This window comes from Erpetoichthys calabaricus, chromosome 7, assembly GCF_900747795.2.
Source record: "Erpetoichthys calabaricus chromosome 7, fErpCal1.3, whole genome shotgun sequence".
Classification (NCBI taxonomy): Eukaryota; Metazoa; Chordata; class Cladistia; order Polypteriformes; family Polypteridae; genus Erpetoichthys; species Erpetoichthys calabaricus.
The window spans coordinates 90,872,704-90,891,324 of record NC_041400.2 but is presented as its reverse complement, the minus strand read 5'-3'; the positions used below and the strand labels follow the sequence as shown (position 1 = coordinate 90,891,324).

General features: G+C 35.5%; 1 protein-coding gene across 1 annotated transcript in view; it reads left to right on the top strand.

Annotated features, from left to right (window-relative positions):
- Nucleotides 1-18,621, top strand: part of focad (focadhesin) — a 351,198-nt gene that overhangs the window by 132,939 nt on the left and 199,638 nt on the right. Inside the window, 3 exon segments of the mRNA XM_051930168.1 lie at nucleotides 7,120-7,250; nucleotides 11,064-11,190; nucleotides 11,391-11,525. Coding sequence (XP_051786128.1) covers nucleotides 7,120-7,250; nucleotides 11,064-11,190; nucleotides 11,391-11,525 — 393 coding nt within the window.

The following is an 18,621-nucleotide window of genomic DNA, read 5'->3' as shown; positions in this document are numbered from 1 at the left end:
ATCTATACGCATACTAAATCAACAGGACATACATTTAACTGGAACAATGTACAAGTAAAATTTAAGGCCAGTACTAAAAGTGCCAGAGAGCTGGCCGAATCTTGGCTATCAAATGAGAACGCCATCAACAGACACTTGGGCATAAATCCAGCATATGCAAACTTAAGAAGAACATGTTCATAATAAATAAACTGTACACCCAATACCCCTCTCTCCCCGATCACACTGACTTAGCCACCCCCCACGTAATTTTTTGCTATATATTGCCTTTGATTCTTGTAAGTCTAAGCATTATCCTCTGATGAAGACCCCTGGCAGGGGTTGAAAGCTCAGGAATAAAAACTACTTTATGATACATGATTCATTTTTCTCCCTTTGTGTATCTCCAGCTGCAAATATATATATATATATATATATATATATATATATATATATACACACACACAGTATTTAAACTGCTCAAAAAAATTAAAGGGACACTTGAAAACACATCAGATCTCAGTGGGAAAAAAAATCATGATGGATATCTCTACTGATATGGACTGAGTAATGTGTTAGGAACAAAAGGATGCCACATCGTTTGATGGAAATGAAAATTATTAACCTACAGAGGGCTGAATTCAGAGACAAACCGAAAATCAAAGTGAAAAAATGAAGAAGCAGGCAAGTCCATTTTACGGATTTAGGTCAGGTGAGTGTGGGGACCAGTCAATGGTATCAGTTCCTTCATCCTCCAGGAACTGCCTGCGTACTCTCACCACATGAGGCCGGGCATTGTCATGTACCAGGAGGAACCCAGGACCCACTGCTCCAGCATAGGGTCTGACAATGGATCCAAGGTTTTCATCCCAAAACCTAATGGCAGTCAAGGAGCCGTTGTTTAGCCTGTAGAGGTCTGTGCATCCCTCCATGGATATGCCTCCCCATCACTGACCCACCACCAAACCGGTCATGTTGAACGATGTTACAGGCAGCATAACGTTCTCCACAGCTTCTCCAGACCCTTTCACTTGTGTCACTTATGCTAAGTGTGAACCTGCTCTCATCTGTGAAAAGCACAGGGCACCAGGGGTGGACCTGCCAATTCTGGTATTCTATGGCAAATGCCAATCAAGCTCCACGGTGCTGGGCAGTGAGCACAGGGCCCACTAGAGGACGTCTGGCCCTCAGGCCACCCTCATGAAGTCTGTTTCTGATTGTTTGGTCAGAGACATTCCCACCAGTGGCCTGCTGGAGATAATTTTGTAGGGCTCTGGCAGTGCTCATCCTGTTCCTCCTTGCCCAAAGGAGCAGATACCGGTCCTGCTGATAGGTTACGGACCTTCTACGGCCCTGTCCAGCTCTACTAGAGTAACTGCCTGTCTCCTGGAATCTCCTCCATGTCCTTGAGACTGTGCTTGGAGACACAGTAAACCTTCTGGCAATGGCATGTATTGATGTGCCATCCTGGAGAAGTTGGACTATCTGTGCATCCTCTGTAGGTTCCAGGTATTGCCTCATGCTACCAGTAGTTACACTGACCGTAGCCAAATGCAAAACTAGTGAAAAAACAGATGAGGAAGGAAAAATGTCAGTGGCCTCCAGCTGTTAAACCATTCCTGTTTTGGGGGTCATCTCATTGTTGCCCCTCTAGTGTACCTGTTGTTAATTACATTAACACCAAAGCACCTGAAACTGATTAACAACCCCTTGTGCTACTTAACTGACCAGATCAATATCCCAGACTTTTAATTGACTTGATGCTATACTCTGAATAAAAAGTGTTCCTTTCATTTTTTTAAGGATAGAAGGTAAAAGTTAGAAAAAATGAAGCAAAAAACAATCAATATTAAATAAGATAAAAATAAAGACACATAAGCAGGTTTATTTATTATCAGTTTGCAGACTCTGGACACTTTTATCAAGATGCCTATTAACTTTATCAATTGTTCTGTAGAAAACTGTCAAGTCAGTAATATAACAGTGTACTTAATTCCCTAATGAACTTTCTGAAGCATAATAATTTGTCAACAAAAACATTATTTTCAGGTATGTAAACTCTAGGAAATCCCTATATCTGTGCATCAGTGAATGGGTTTAAAGGGATTTCTTGTTACTGTTTCTCAATGTGAAGTGACAAATAAATTGTCAAATAATGTAAACACCTCATAAGTGTGTTTTTCATTCATGATCTATTGTTCATAAGGCACTTAAAGTAAAGGTTTTGTTGACCAGTGCATTTCAACTTCAGGCTTTAGAATTATGCATTGATTTAAAATAAGTGTAAATAACATCACCAACCCATCATAACTGACAAAAAGACCTCATTTGCACCTTGTAATTTGGTTTCAGTTGTGTACTGCTGGAGTATTTGCTGTGCACTTCTGTTGAATTAGTTACATTTACAATCTGTTATTTATGAGCAGATTGAGATTCTATGATGCATCATCTGTATCTGATACATTTGTTTTGTGCTCTGGAGATCCAGGAAACGACAGCTTTCAAAGTTGCCCAACACACTTGTGATAACCCCCACATTCAGAAGTGGTATTATACTTTACAGTTTGAGCATATCACCTCATTTACCCACATTTAATCACTTAGCACATTGTATACATACACATCTATACAGAATTCTTGGATTTACTCTCATTGGTTGTTTTGCTAATGGAACTGCAACATGGATAAGAATACACGTTCAGTTTTATATGTGTTAAATTGCTTGATATGTTTACTGTGGTCACTAGCATAGAGCCTTTAAAACAGATTCATGAGCTTAGTTTATTCAGGTAACATCATTTTTTTTTTTTTAATTATTTACTCTGGCGTGTGTTTTAGTATTTAAATTATAATGTGTGATCAATAAGGGGGTGTTGCAGCCTCCTAAATCTCAGACACAGTTAAGCCCTCTTTGTGGTCAAATTAAGTGTTTTTTATTTTTATTGAGCCCCAACACCTTCTCCACAAGAATAACAATAAACACACCAAGCACAGTTCTCCTTCCTCCTCCAATAGCGTAGCCCACTGCCTCTTGACTCTGACTCATCAAACTGAGACAGCAGGCTTCCCTTTAAAGTCGACCAGTGAACTGCTTCTGATCTCTTCTCTGAGTTGTCAGGAGTACTTCTGTGTTGGGCGGGAACCAGGACAGTACTTTTCCAGCAGCTTCCTCTGGCCGTCCCCAAAGACTACGACAGGATTGCATTTCTGGACTCCATTTCCCATGCAACCCTGCAGGCGTCCTAATCAGGTTGAGCCCTGAGGAACACTGCCACCTACCATGTGGTTGAATGACCTACTCCTGGTATGCCCATTTTCACAGTCCTTCCATTATGGCCTCCTGGCCAGGTATGAAACCTTCTGTTATCCTGGCCAGGATGCCTGTCCTCCCTTCTTGGCACTCATAAAGGATAAAATTAATATTAATCTATCAGTTGTCATGTTACATAATTTACCCCACACACATTTGTTGAGATTTACTTTGTTTTTATGTTATTCCTGAATTATTTTGCTGTGGGCTATAAAGAAAATAATAAATGTGCAGAGATTGGTAATAATGAATTGTCAAGTGAATTGTTACTGCTTTGTCACATTACACATGTTTCTATGCGCTTCACTTATCAGAATTCCTGAAGTTTGGTCCAGGAGGACCGCATTGGCTAAAATGTATTTGTTCCACCCCAGTTTATTAATTAGAAGCTAGTCCTTGATGGTAACAGAAGTCCTTGCTTAGTTCTGTGAGTTCTATTCTGCCTTGTCAGCTCATTGTTAAATTGTAGATTGTTTTTTTTACTGTGGTACATCATCCAAATGATTTGCAGAACAGAGTAGATTAGTAATTGTGTTATTCATTTTTTGCTCTCTAATTTCTTTTCAAATATTTTATTAAAGCAGATACTTAATGAGCTCACAAAGGTGCATATAATGTAAATATTACATCCTCAAACCCACTGGATCCAGTTCAGGGTTGCAGAGGCCAAAGCCTAGCTTGATGTCAGTAACAGAAAGGCAGGAAACAGATCTGGGAAGGATACAAGTCAATTTAAGGCCCCATTCATGCACATACATATAAGGCAATTTGGAATCATCATATGTCTGTCAGTCAGTGATTGTCCAACCCGCTATATCCCAACACAGGGTCACAGGGGTCTGCTGGAGCCAATCCCAGCCAGCACAGGGCGCAAGGCAGGAACAAATCCCGGGCAGGGTGCTAGCCCACCACAGATCATCATATGTATTTTTTTTAATTTGTTTTCATCTAATGTTAAGTATATGGAGTTTGGTTTTATTGAGAAGAAGGTAATGGAAAAGAGAAAAATAAAATTATTTATTTGTGTACTTTCTGTAATTATAGGCAAGTAATTGAAAAACACAATAAAATGAAAAACACTGATTGTCAAAATAATAATAGTGATTAATTGCATTTATATAATGCTTTTCTTGATACTCCGAGCACCTTACATAGTCAGAGAGGAACACCTTCAACCACTACCAATGTGTAGACTCCACCTGAAGGATGCAGCTGCAACCATTATTGTGCTAGTGCATTCACCAGATATTAACTATTAGGTGGTGAAGTGGTGAGAGAGATAGTTAGCTAATTAGATACAGGGGATGATTAGGGGGCCAGAGTGGATGAGGCCATGATGGGCAATTTAGCCAGGACATCAAGATAAACCCTAATCTTTTAGAAAGATGCCCAGGGATCTTTAATGATCGTGTCATATTTACAACACAGTGTCCGCATCACTGCACTCAGGAATTGGGATACACACACAAACTGTAGAGTAAGCTTATCTTGCTTGCCTCACAAACATCTCTTCCAGCGGCAAACCCTAGCTTTTCCTAGAAGGTCTCCCATCCAAGTATTGGCCAGGACTGAACATGCTTAGCTTCAGGTGAGTGACCTGTTCTAGTGCAGCTGGTATAGCTGCTGATATCATATACATTTTTTATTAAATAAAATAATTATAATAATTAGCTTGTAAAAACTGTAGTCTGGGTGAATATTATTTACATATTGTTATCTTTGGAAAATTCTTGAAAGCTAATCAATTATTCTTTCTCACTTTAATTTGTCACTGTAACAACATTCTGTATTCTGCAATGACACTGAAAATGTGCAACATTTTAAGACTTAGTTTAGTTAAATTTAAATTGTCTGTGTTAGGATAGTTGGCAACTGAGTTTTCCATGTGATTGACTGGTGCCCTGCTTGAGGTTAGTTTGTCTCTTGCACTCATTGCTACTGGTATGCACTGACTTTGTTCAAACCTGTAGTGAATAAGCAGTTTGAAAAATGAATAAATAAGTGTAATACTTTATACTGAGTCTATTATATAATGGTTTATACTTAGGAACTAACTTAGATAACAGTCTTAACTAGAATGCAAATGCAAAAAAATATTCTCTAAATGCAATCATTGTTTATTTTTCCTACGTAAACTCAGACTACTTAAAGTAGACAAGGACCTCGTGTTGTCCTTTTACCACAGTACGATTCAGTCTGTTATCACTTTCAGTTTCATTGCCTGGTTTAGTGGTCTGAAAAAACAAAATTTAACAAAGCTCCAGCAGATTACTAATCATGCAGCTAAAGTTATTGGGACTAATGTAGATGATCTGGGAAGTGTGTGTCAGAGGACAATGCTAAAGAAACTGGAAATAATCTCAAATGATGACAGACATCCATTACATGTAGAACTTAACTTCAGTATATCAGGAAGGATAGTCACTTTGAAAACCCACACAAATCGCTCCAGAAATTCCTTTCTTCCTAGTGCCTTATGACTTTTTAATAAGGAATATTGGAGAAAACTAGTAAGGTTTGATATGTAAACTGTAGCAATTTTTCTGTAAATATGCATTATCAAACTGCCTTACCTTAACCTGTCTTGTCTCTATTTGTTTTGTTTCATTTCTTTCTGTCTTGTTATTAGATGCAACTAAGAAGGCAAATATCATGTTTTCTGTGTAAACATTACTAAATAAAGCAATCTTAAGTCAGAAACTCTGCCTAAGCCCAGAAAATTTCCCATGATCTTGTATTCCTGTTATACCACACACTTAATCTGACTGTGTGCTACCTGTGCCTTACCTGCAGTCAGTTTCAAGAAGTTAAATCACCACTGAAGCTCAACAAAGCACCTTTTCTTCTCTAATGGTCGGGTGTTTTGTTTTGTCTGTCATCTGTTTTTGTTTTGTGTGTTGTGGACTCCATGGGATGTATCAGAGCCCCAAACCCGAGACACAACTAGCAATACAAAGTCTTGGGTCAAAATAAAGTATGTTCATTTAATAAAAAATGTACCATTTCACAGGCTTCTACTCACATAAAACATAATAGAGTTCCTTTTCTTCTCTTTTCTTCTCCCCTGCTTCCAGTGGAGCTTCAGGTTTTCCCCCGTCCCCTCTTAATTGTAAAATCCTTTTTTTTTTTATTATTTTTTTATTATAAAAACCTGGACCCTGGAGTACCTCTGGCACATCAGCACTGCAATCAGGAAGCAATTATGGGACAGGTGGAACTTTCTAGCAGGGGAAAGTACCACTAATCAACCTGGCCACGATGCCCATCCTTCCACTTCGACTTTTGCTGTGTGCAAATTTTCAATTACATCACTGAAACTACAATAATAATCGCTAGTAACCTGACAGTAATATACTGATATTCTAGTGACGTCTTTCTTCATACTCCCTGCATTTCAAAATCCCAGTGCTCGTATTCTGTACTATATACAACATATTACTACTATACCTCTTCTTCACTTTGATTTGCCAACACCATTGCATTGCATCAAATTGTTAAGCAAAGATTTAATTGTCTTTTTTAACTAGCAGAGGAATGTTGACTCTACTGTAGCCACAGATCATGGGTGTAACAGCAGAAGGAAATAAACATGAATATTAATTTTATGATGAAAGATGTGTATATATGAAAGGTGGTTTGGTTATTAAGCTAATGTGAAAAGAGGATGGGGCAAGAAAATGAACCTGAGAAGAGAAATGAAAAAAAGAACCGTAGAAAGAAGAACTGGTGCCAAATATAGTCCTCTGAAGACACAGGATTTGTAATTATGATTACTTTTTTTAACCAAGTTTACAATTTGGAATTTTTATATTTTTTCAATATTTGTATAGGACCGTGTATATCCAGAATTGCAGAAGTTCATGGGAATATTAGAAAAGCAGTCTGCATCTATGGCAAAGGAAAATCAGTGGGAACAAATTGTAGCAAAGGCTGCCTGCATCCGTGATATCTGTAAAGAAAGGTAAAGTTTTTTTAGGCCATCAAATACTGCCTTTTAAAACATTAGTACTTATGTGTAAAGTCACATTTTTCATTGTGAAATTCCGAGAACATAAGTTGAATATAACATTAAGATATCTGACACAAAAATGCCATTGGTCTAATATCAGTTTAGCAAATACTGTATGGTTATTGTTCATAATACTACAGTAAATACTGTTGTGTCAGCACTTATATCTGGAAGATCCAATCCTGTTTGCCCTTTATATTTTTTAAACATGCAAATACATACTGTTATCTTAAAGCACATTGTATAATACATTCTTTATTAAAAAGAACAAACTGTAGAACAAATTTCCTAACTTATACATAAATATCTTAAAGAGCTCTGAGGATTTATAGTTAGTCTGCTTTTTGCTACTTACACCATCCATTTAAATTTAATATTTCAAATGGCCTTTGTGTTCATGGCAACAGGCACATACTTAAAAAGCTTTCTTTTCAGTTCTTGAATTTTATCACCATAATGTAGTTTGATTAAAATTTGAAAATCAAAAGTAATACTTTGTACTTGCTCAGCATAGTTGATTAGCCCTCCTAAGAGCAGCAAATGGCGTCTGTTTTTGCTTTTCATGTGCAAATTAATTTTTTCTTTAAAGCTGGAAAAGTCAGCATTTAATGTTAACTTCATTTCCACCTAGAGAATATTGCAACCCATATTTTAACTTTGTGTAGAAGCACTCACCAATGCATTTTTTATTGATGAAATGAATATTTTACATTAACATTGTATGGAAAAATGTAGTTTTAGTCTGAGTTAATCAGAAATTTAAAAGTGCCAATATCTACTGATAAAGCAATGGTCAGTCTTCAAAGGTCCAAAGGAGATTTAATTTCCTAATTTGACCTAATTTTTTTAAATTTTATATTCAGTTTTATTAGAAAGACAGGATGTGTATCAGTTAAAAAAAAAACAAAAAAAACAAAACACTGAATGTCTCCTGAACATTTTTGTTTGTTAAATATATTTAGTATAAACAATAAATGCACTATCCTTTTTGTTAAATTACATTTTAGTTTAGGGTTTCCTATTCTTTGAATGATAATTAAATATTTAAAATAACTGTAACAAGTCTTTATTATCCAAAGTAATGCTCAGCATGTTTAGTCACTCTTATATCTGAGAATCTGATATAAAAGGTATATGATCATATAACAAATATTTTTAAAAATAAGAAGAAATGTTATATTTACGAAATTGAGTTCTTTTCTACTATAATTAAAATGTGAAGTTTTCCTTTCAAAAATATGCTACAAATTCTTGTTAAACATTTTTCTTAGAAACATTTGATAGAATAAAGATATTTTATGCTCCCTGAGTAGTATCTAAAACTTCCACATATTACTAAAAGCTTTTGTAAGTAATTCTGGCTCCCAACGAAACTGCTTCATTCTTTCTTACCAATACATTTATATCTGTAAAATAGGCATATCAACATTGCTTTAGAAAACAGCCAAGTAATTTTTTTTTTTTTTTTTTTTTCCATACTTTGACCTTGGCCACTGCACAATACCACACCCTTTTTCTCACTGTATTATTACAGTGTATTATTAAAAACTGTTTATTTCTTCAAACCACTTTCTTGCTTACTGATTAACCACATTCATACAAAATCAGTTTATTGACTTTAGATTTTCTGTCCAAGTCGAAGCAAGTGTGCAAATTAAGCCATTGGTCTGAAGAGGTACATGGGGGTGTTTTTCATTTCCATTCTGTTAACATCTTTAATTGAGGACACCCACCGAATTAATGTTCAAAAATAAATGAAGTGTTTTTATTTACAAAAGAAACATACTACTTCAGGAAATAAATTTGAACAGAAGTGGACATAATAGAAAACATGTTTGTCTTATGTTTGTCTTAGATGAAATAATGCTATCTTTTTAAAAAGTGACAAAGAAACAAGTTGGCTGCCATATGGATAGTGTGAATAAGTATGTGCATATACTGTGTCTATGTATAAAATATATTTGAATATCTATGTGTGTATGTTTTGGGGTATAGCACATTTAAAGTGCTTTTTGTTGTCCATCAACATGGGTAAATCAATAGAGCTTTCACCTCAGTTGAGACCAAAGGTTGCTGACCTGCACAAATTAGGATATATTATTTCACATGCAAATTTAATTAAAAAATACTGTTATGCACAATTAGATAGATAGATAGATAGATAGATAGATAGATAGATAGATAGATAGATAGATAGATAGATAGATAGATAGATAGATAGATAGATAGATAGATAATTAGGACCATAATAATGTTTTAGAAATATGAAACAGTTAAAAATTTGCTGTAAAGAGATTACATGAGCATACTGCCCCCACACACAATGGGAAGGATGATAATGGGGGCAAATAAAAGACCCAAAGATCACAGTATCTGAACTGCATAGTTTTGTTAAATGTTGGGATTATAATGTTTCTAAATCAACTGTTAGATGATTCTTCAATGATGAGATGTGTTTGGAAGAGTTACAAGAAAGAAGCCCTTCTTAAGAGCAAGCCATAAAATGCAGTACATGACATGCCAAGTGTAAGAGCCATTTTCATAGTTATATAAGATTCATAAATATTTTACTAGATGACAAAGCATAATCTATGGGAGGTTCCTATAACCCCCATAAGTTGAGTAAAATTGGTATATTCTAAGTATTTCTATCTGCTCTGACTAAACCTTATTCTTAGTTAGTGACCAGCCTTGCCATGTGTAAGGTGTAGAAGGCATATGGTTTTAAACCGTGCCTGTGCACGTGCTTGTGCCAATGGGCCAACGGGCCTTTTGAGTGTGTAAAGTAACTCGTAAAACAGCACTTATTCAAGTGCAGAACCGTACACTTATAGTGTACAGAAGAAAAAGCTAAGAATCTTTAAGTATATAAGAAGTTAAGAACCTTTAAGTATAGAAGAAGAAGTAAAGAACTTTTAAGTATAGAAATAACTAAAGTTTCTCAAGAAAAGCTAAGTATAGAAAAGTAAAATTTTTCCCTTTTTTTGCCTTTTATTCTACGTGTGTAACTACTTTTTTCTTTTATTCTTGTGTGGATTATTTGCTTTTAACTTTCACTAAATATTTTTAAAGCAAACTTTTGGACTGAGAGATTTCTTTCAGCACGTGTTTTACCCGTGCTTGATCTCGCTTTATACTTCAGCGGCTACACCAAGCATCAGTGGAAGTGCAAATGGAATTGTGTGTTGTGGTAAGATGTGCACACTGATATCATGTTTTGTGCAAAAAAGAGACTGTAAACAAAGAAAAACATATAATAACCACAGTGATATATGATGGAGGATCATTGATGTTCTGAGGCTGTTTTGCTGCAAGGGGTTTGGGACTTATTGTGCAGATTAATGAAAGAATGAATTCCACTTAATACCAGGAAATTTTAGCCCAAAACCTGGCTGCCTTAGCCAAAAGGTTGTACCTCAACCATGGGTGGCCCTATCAACTAGATAATGACCTCAAGTTTCCAGCTTTGAATAAAACACCTGCAAGTCTGTTTCCAAGTAATGCACCATGCTCATGTGCTTTGCAACCTGTTGTAGCTTTGATTAGTAGCAGTGTTTGTAAGAATTGTTATCTAATGTTGTTTAATATTATAGAAGTTTTAATAAAAATTTACTAAAAGACATTTTTTACAGCATTGGAACTTACCCTTATCAAAGTCTCTAATGGATTTGGCAATCTTAAGATTCGAGATTTATGCCCAGCCTGCAGTATTTTTCACTTAGAATTTTTTTAAATGTTTTTGTTTACTTTCAATTTTACTCACAGACCTTACCAGCACGGTGGCGACATGCTTGCTGCAGTTTCTCAAATGTTGAATAAGTGTTACAAAGCTGACCAAGCTACACCTGCTGCATTAGCACTTGATGGTCTATGTCAGCTGTGTCGGACTGAAGTAAGAATTCTGCTCTTTTAACTGTCCACAATATTGATATTTAAAATTTATTAATGATTGTGTGTATATAAATAATATCATGTGTAACTTTAAAAATATACCAGGAGTAAACAATGCCTTATATATGAAAATGAATTAAAGGTAGTCTGGTAAAATCTACTCTGTCTGTTTAAACACTAAAATGTTGTACTTGGTTATAGGTTGTTGACATTCGTTCAACATGGAATGCATTATCTCCAAAACTAAGTTGTGATTCTCGACCTCTTGTTATTAAAGCTTTGGCTGATCTCTTTGCACTTGTTCCTTCACTTGATGTAAAAACCGAAGAGTATGAGGTATTTCAGTCTTCAGTTTCCACATTATTGCTTATTATATTGTTTTTGACATGTACTATAAGAGAAAAGCTTATCTGGCTTTTTTTGACATTTTTTGATATATGGTTAATCTGCTTGTAGTTGAATAACTTAAACATAATGTTTACTTTTGTAAAAATAAGTGAATTGATAAGCAGTAAAAGTTTACAAAATTCTAAAAACATATTTAGAATAAAGAAAAAATGTAGGTAAATTATTTGTTTTGTTTATTTTTAGTATTTCTTAAATTTAGATTTTTTTTTAAATTGTATGTAAGTTAATTATTATTCATTATTATGACAAAAGTTGTTTTGTAAAATACTCCACCATTAGAGAGATTCTACATTCTAATACGCCTGTCAAAGTTTACTACAGTATAAAGCACAACACATCTCTTAAACAGAAACCTCACAAAGATTTTATGAAATGAAAAAGAATGGCATCGTAAGAAGCAGATGTGGAGTGGTCATTCACAGGCCTGCAGTGGTGGAAGTTTACCAACCAGTGCACTCTACAGTTTAAGCAATATACTTCTAACATTCATCTTGCTCACCAAAAATTGTTACTCTTTTATCATCCATGTTCACACAACACCTCTTTGAGAGGTTCCACCAGTAAACAATTAAGTATTTGGAGCAGTAAGTAATTCAATATTGGAAAGAACATCTTTGTAAAACAATAAGTTTGTTAAAAATGCAGATTTGAAATTTATTTACAATAAAAGCATATCCACAAAAAGCCATACTTATAAATTTTAAATTAAATCACATATACAAAATGTATTCCCAAAAAAAGCCATACAGATTTTTAATTGAATCACATTTTCTACCTTGTTATAATAGGTAGAAGGTCAGAGCACTGTTGTTTGATTTGCACTGTAAGTTAAATTTTTGAAAGATGGTTACTTTGGGGGTGAGGCGGTATTACACTGTTACCTAAAAGGAAGAAATTCTCACGGAGGACACATCACATTTATTACTGCAATTGCCTAAATCTCGTCACTCAGAAGTTGCTGGAGCTATCCCATAAGTGAATTGCAGTGTGTCTCAAATTACAAGATTGTTTCAGCATTTTCACTCAGATTCCAAAATGTGTATTGCATTGTATATGTATTTTAGGTTGAGGGTCACTCTAGCAGCAATTTGATCTAAAAAATACTGAAATAAGAGCAGGACCACCACACTTAGACAATTTGTTTAAAAGTATGCCCATTCAAAAATTCAAAGTGGCTTGAAAAATGAATTAAATTATTTCTAAACTTAATGGCATCGTGCTTTTAACCATCACACCTCCCACCATTATGGGAGCCTACAAAATACTGAAGGGGTTGTCTAGATTACTGGAAGACCTATATACTAATTTCAGTGGTAGGGGAAACAGTTTAAGAGTTTATTCATGTAATTACCTTATTTTACTTCCTTTTGTAATGCTAGAAGCATTTAGTCCTAATAGCTATAGAACTGTTTATCTATTAGTCTATTAATATCTATGTTCGTTTGTGTATGAATCATGCTTTGAATTTTATTTTTGATGAATTGCTGTATTTGTGAAGCTAAGTTTGTGTACTAGAAAAAATTGCTAAATTCAATATACTGTATCCTTAATGGTAATTCTGCATAGCATTTCCAAAATTTCACTTCTTCCCATACATACTATAAGTAGTCAAACACTGTTTAACACTCTGCATGATGGCCATTTCTTCCCTCCTGTTTGACGTTTGAAGTTTTCAAGGCTCAGTCAACATTATCATGATTTCAGACTGCAAGAAGTGCAATTTGTCTGCATCTGCATCTTTATACCCAGTGATTTTGTGTACTGTGTAAAGATGAACATGGCACAGAGTAAAGCACTTCAAAACAAACAAGTTATATGTTTAAAAAAGGCTTCTATAACATCAGTGAGGTGTTTGACATATTGCTGCCTGCATGAAGTTTTGGGCTGAAACTAAATGGAACCCACACTGTAAACATAGGTTGCAGTGCAGGTCAAAGCCAATGTAGAGACCTAGGCAAGGTTCATTCCTGACCTCCAAACCCCTATTAAAAAAACACACACACACACCGTATCCAAAGTAAATTCATTAACAACAAATGTAAAAATGCAAAGTAAACATGATTTTGATGATAATATTAATAATAATAATAATAAAATATCTTAAACAGGTCCTTTGAGGCAAATGCATGGTTAAAAATATGTGAATTTAAGAATAAATGAATGAGTAAAGTTATCTCTTGTACTATATAATTTATATATAATACTTAAACATAACACAATAATTGCAGAGCATTCACAGCTGACATTTAACAATATTTAAGGACTAACATAACATTCAGAACTTTATTTACAGTTTTATCTTGCTAGATCTCCTTGCTGCAAAGCCCTTCATTACATCATCATATGAAATACGACCTGTAACCTAATGGTTGATAATCACTACAGCATACTTTGGTAGTGGGATTAATTATTATGACATTACAGTACCTTCTGGCTGAATATGCAGCCTTTACCTTATAACTTTTTTTGATCACTACAGAATTTGGGGTGGACTTAGAAGAGAGGGAAGGCCCTTGGTTTTGATCTCCATAGGTGTTTTGAGGGAACCATGGAAAAATTGTTATGTAAAGTCAAAGCAGCAAAACAAATAAAAAGGCATATAAAATTATTAATGATAAAGAAAGAGAACAGAGTATGCAATGACAAAGGTTAAAAGTATACTTGATAGCTGTCAGAGCACAATGCACCATGTGAAATATCAAATACAAAGATAGCCTGATACATTAACTATTTATTTTCAATGAGAAACAGCTAAGAGATTTATAAAAACATTCTTCTGATACCAAGGTATGTACAGTACATAATATCAGGTATGTTTTACCTGTTAAGATAAAGAAAAGTATGAAAGCAAAAGTAAAATATTGTAAAAAAACAAAAAAAACAAAAAAAAACAAAATAAAAGTAAAATTTACATTAGCAGGTTTAATTTTTCACCAGTTTTCACACTCTGGGTGCTTGTGTTCAGTTACCAACAAATTTACCAGTTGCTTAGTGTACAAAGATAGACTCAACTGAGTGATTGTACGAAGTACACTTTGTATTTTGTCAACAGCAGTGTTCTGCTCATGTATGGAAAGTATAGAGAAGATTTTTATTTTCAAAAAGGATTATTTGTGCAGAGTGACAGGTAAGGTTTCAACAAATTGCAAGTAAGCTGAAAAGTTTTTCACTTGTGATCCATTTCCGTGATTGTCCATAAGGTGTTTTTGAGTAAAGGTTTTTTTGATCAGTACATTTCAACATCAGATGCTTGAATTATTATATACAAGTGTAAGGAAAGCCAGCAAATCATTACTGACATCAGACCAAGTGAGCACTCTGAAATTTAGTTTCAATGTATAGTGCTAGACACATTTCTGTGTATGTCTATTTAGCTCATTCACAATTACAGCTAACTGCCATCATTAATGAACAGATTGAATTTCTGTAAATTATCATCTGTACATGATTTATCTGCCTTTCACCCAGGAGATCTGTGAATGGCAGCTTTGATAGTTGCCCAAAGCTCTTTTTAAACTTACACATTCATAAATTGAATCAAATTGTACAGTTTATGAAAAATCATACATCTTGATTAAAGAAAGCATGCATTCATAAGGGTGCAAGGAACATGCAGAGTGTAGTACACACCATCCCAGACAAAAAGAAATTGGCTTGCTAAATCGGTGCCATCCAGAATATGGTATACTATTCAGCTACTTATATTGCCTAATGGGTTGACTAGCACTGATAGGTTAGCCTGTTAAGCAGGAACAAAGTGTCCTATGAAATTCCCCTGCTGGCTCTAGGAAATTTTGAAAAAGGTAATGAAATTGCAACCAGCTATAATCTGATTCCTTGTGATTTGGAGCTATATCTATACTAATAAAAGGCAAAGCCCTCACTCACACACTCATCACTAATTCTCCAACTTCCTGTGTAGGTGGAAGACTGAAATTTGGCAGGCTCATTCCTTACAGCTTACTTACAAAGGTTAGGCAGGTTTCATTTCAAAATTCTACGCGTAATGGTCATAACTGGAACCTCTTTTTTGTCCATATACTGTAATGGAGGAGGCGGAGTCGCGTATCGCGTCATCACACCTCCTACGTAATCACGTGAACTGAAAACAAGGAAGAGCCCCAAAGAGAAAACATTCTCCGTCAACCCCCACACTCCCCCCGCCCTTCCGCACATCACGGCATTTTCGTTAATGAAGTGACGTAATACTCCAGCTCCACCTTCTTCACAAGTTCATTCAACAAATTATTTGTCAATTATATTTCACAGTAAGAATTTACAGCACGACTCAAACGCGGGAACAAAGGTAAATGACGTTAATTGTTGAGTGTCTTTTAATACTGTGTAAGCATACTGTACATATTAACACATGTGCAATTAAACGTGTGCATTTACGGGATGATTTCTCAGGCTTAAAAGCTCGCCTTTTATTAAAAAGGTAAATGCAAACTGTTTTCATTCTGAAGGGCACAAACCACGTTGGATTTCAGCCGTTAAACGCGCAAAAATGTCGGTACACCAGATAAATAAGCGCAACATATTATTAGTTGTATTGTATGCTTACAATACATATAGAAATGTGTTAATTGTTAACTAATAGTATGGGATGGTGTTTTTCGACTCACCTACAGATGTCGATGGAGACCAGAACTGCTTTGGAAAAATGTGAACACCTTGGGGCCGATCTGGAAGAAACTAGCGCAGCGCCTTGATTTAAACGATTCCATGTCTTGGTGGGTTTGGGTAGCTTATTGTCAATATCTTTACACCTGTTTTTAAGACTTATTGACTGAAACGGGCTTTCACGAAAAAAGTTAGGGCTTTGGTACAGGATACACCCTCCACAAGTTAAGGAAGTAAAAATAAAGGTATATATTTCTGTTTTATTTAAACCTTTTAAGTTCGTATGCATAGCCCCATTTGGCTGTTTTAGTTTTTTTTTTTTTTTCTTTCTTCAGTAATAGTTATTCTCCTTAAAGAAAAACAACATATGCATTTTACTTTTTTTGTATCTCTTTAGTAATATTTTAGTGTAAAAGGATAACCAGTATTTAAACCTTTTATGTTACTTTATAAAGTTATTTTACACAATGTTGAAAAATTAATAAGAAAGCTACATATTTTGGCAGCTGCTGCTTTTATTTTCAATGAAATGAAAAAAGCTCTCCAAGAGAAAACCTCAATGAAGAAGAAACAGTTTGCACTATCTAAAAAGGAGAAACCCATATTTATAAAGGTTTGCTGCAGATGACTTAACTGAAAATAAATGAATAGTTCCTATGTGTATAATACATATTTATCTATTTGACTTATGCCTTTATTCAAGCAACTTGCAACATCTGAGGTACAATTTGTTACATTACTTTTGTTTTTTGCAGCACAGGCAGGTGAAGTGACTTCCTCAGGGTCACACAGTGGTGTCAGTACCAGGATTTGAACTGACAAGCTCCGGGTTTGCTGAAATATTACTGAAGAAAGAAAAAAAACGAAAACGGGCAAATGTGTCTATGCATACAAATGTCCATCCATCCATTATCCAACCCGCTATATCCTAAATACAGGAGCCAATCCCTGCCAACACAGGGCACAAGGCAGGAAACAAACCCCGGGCAAGGTGCCAGCCCACCGCAGGGCGCACACACCCACACACCAGGGACAATTTAGAATCGCCAATGCACCTAACCTGCATGTCTTTGGACTGTGGGAGGAAATCGGAGTACCCGGAGGAAACCCAGACAGACACGGGAAGAACATTCAGACTCCACACAGGGAAGCGAACCCGGGTCTCCTAACTGGCACCTTTCACTGCGCCACCATGCCGCCCGAATACAAACTTAAAAGGCTTAAATAAAACAGAAATATATACCTTTATTTTTACTTCCTTAACTTGTGGAGGGTGTATCCTGTAGCAAAGCCCTAAGTTTTTTCATGAAAGCCCCTTTCAGTCAATAAGCCTTAAAAACAGGTGTAAAGCTAAACTTGCAGCACCACTATTCAATTACACTTGCCTAACGCCTCTCCTAAGGGGAGATACTGTGGGATCTGGGCATCAGTCAAAGCACCAATCACAGGCCCGATTACAAAGCGGGAAGCTGTGATTTGTCGTCTCCCTCCCATGTAACAATCACAGCCCGTGTTACAATGCACTATGTATGTATGTGTATATGTATATATGTATATGTGTGTGTGTATGTATGTGTGTATATGTTTGTGTATATATATATATGTTGATATGTGTATATATATATGTATATATATGTGGATGTGTATATGTGTATATATATATATATATATATATATATATATATATATATATATATATATATATATATATATATATATGTATATATATATGTATATGTAGATATGTGTATATGTAGATATGTATATATATGTGTATATGTATATACAGTAATCCCTTCTCCATCGCGGGAGTTGCGTTCCAGAGCCACCCGCGAAATAAGAAAATCCGCGAAGTAGAAACCATATGTTTATATGGTTATTTTTATATTGTCATGCTTGGGTCACAGATTTGTGCAGAAACACAGGAGGTTGTAGAGAGACAGGAACGTTATTCAAACACTGGAAACAAACATTTGTCTCTTTTTCAAAAGTTTAAACTGTGCTCCATGACAAGACAGAGATGACAGTTCTGTCTCACAATTAAAAGAATGCAAACATATCTTCCTCTTCAAAGGAAAAAGAGAGGAAAGCAAACAAATCAATAGAGCTGTTTGGCTTTTAAGTATGCGAAGCACAGCCGGTACAAAGCTGTTGAAGGCGGCAGCTCACACCCCCTCCGTCAGGAGCAGGGAGAGAGAGAGAGGGAGACAGAGACAAACAAAGTCAAAAATCAATACGTGCCCTTTGAGCTTTTAAGTATGCGAAGCACCGTGCAGCATGTCGCTTCAGGAAGCAGCTGCACACAGAAGGTAGCAACGTGAAGATAATCTTTCAGCATTTTTAGACGAGCGTCCGTATTGTCTAGGTGTGCGAACACCCCCTACGTCAGGATCAGAGAAAG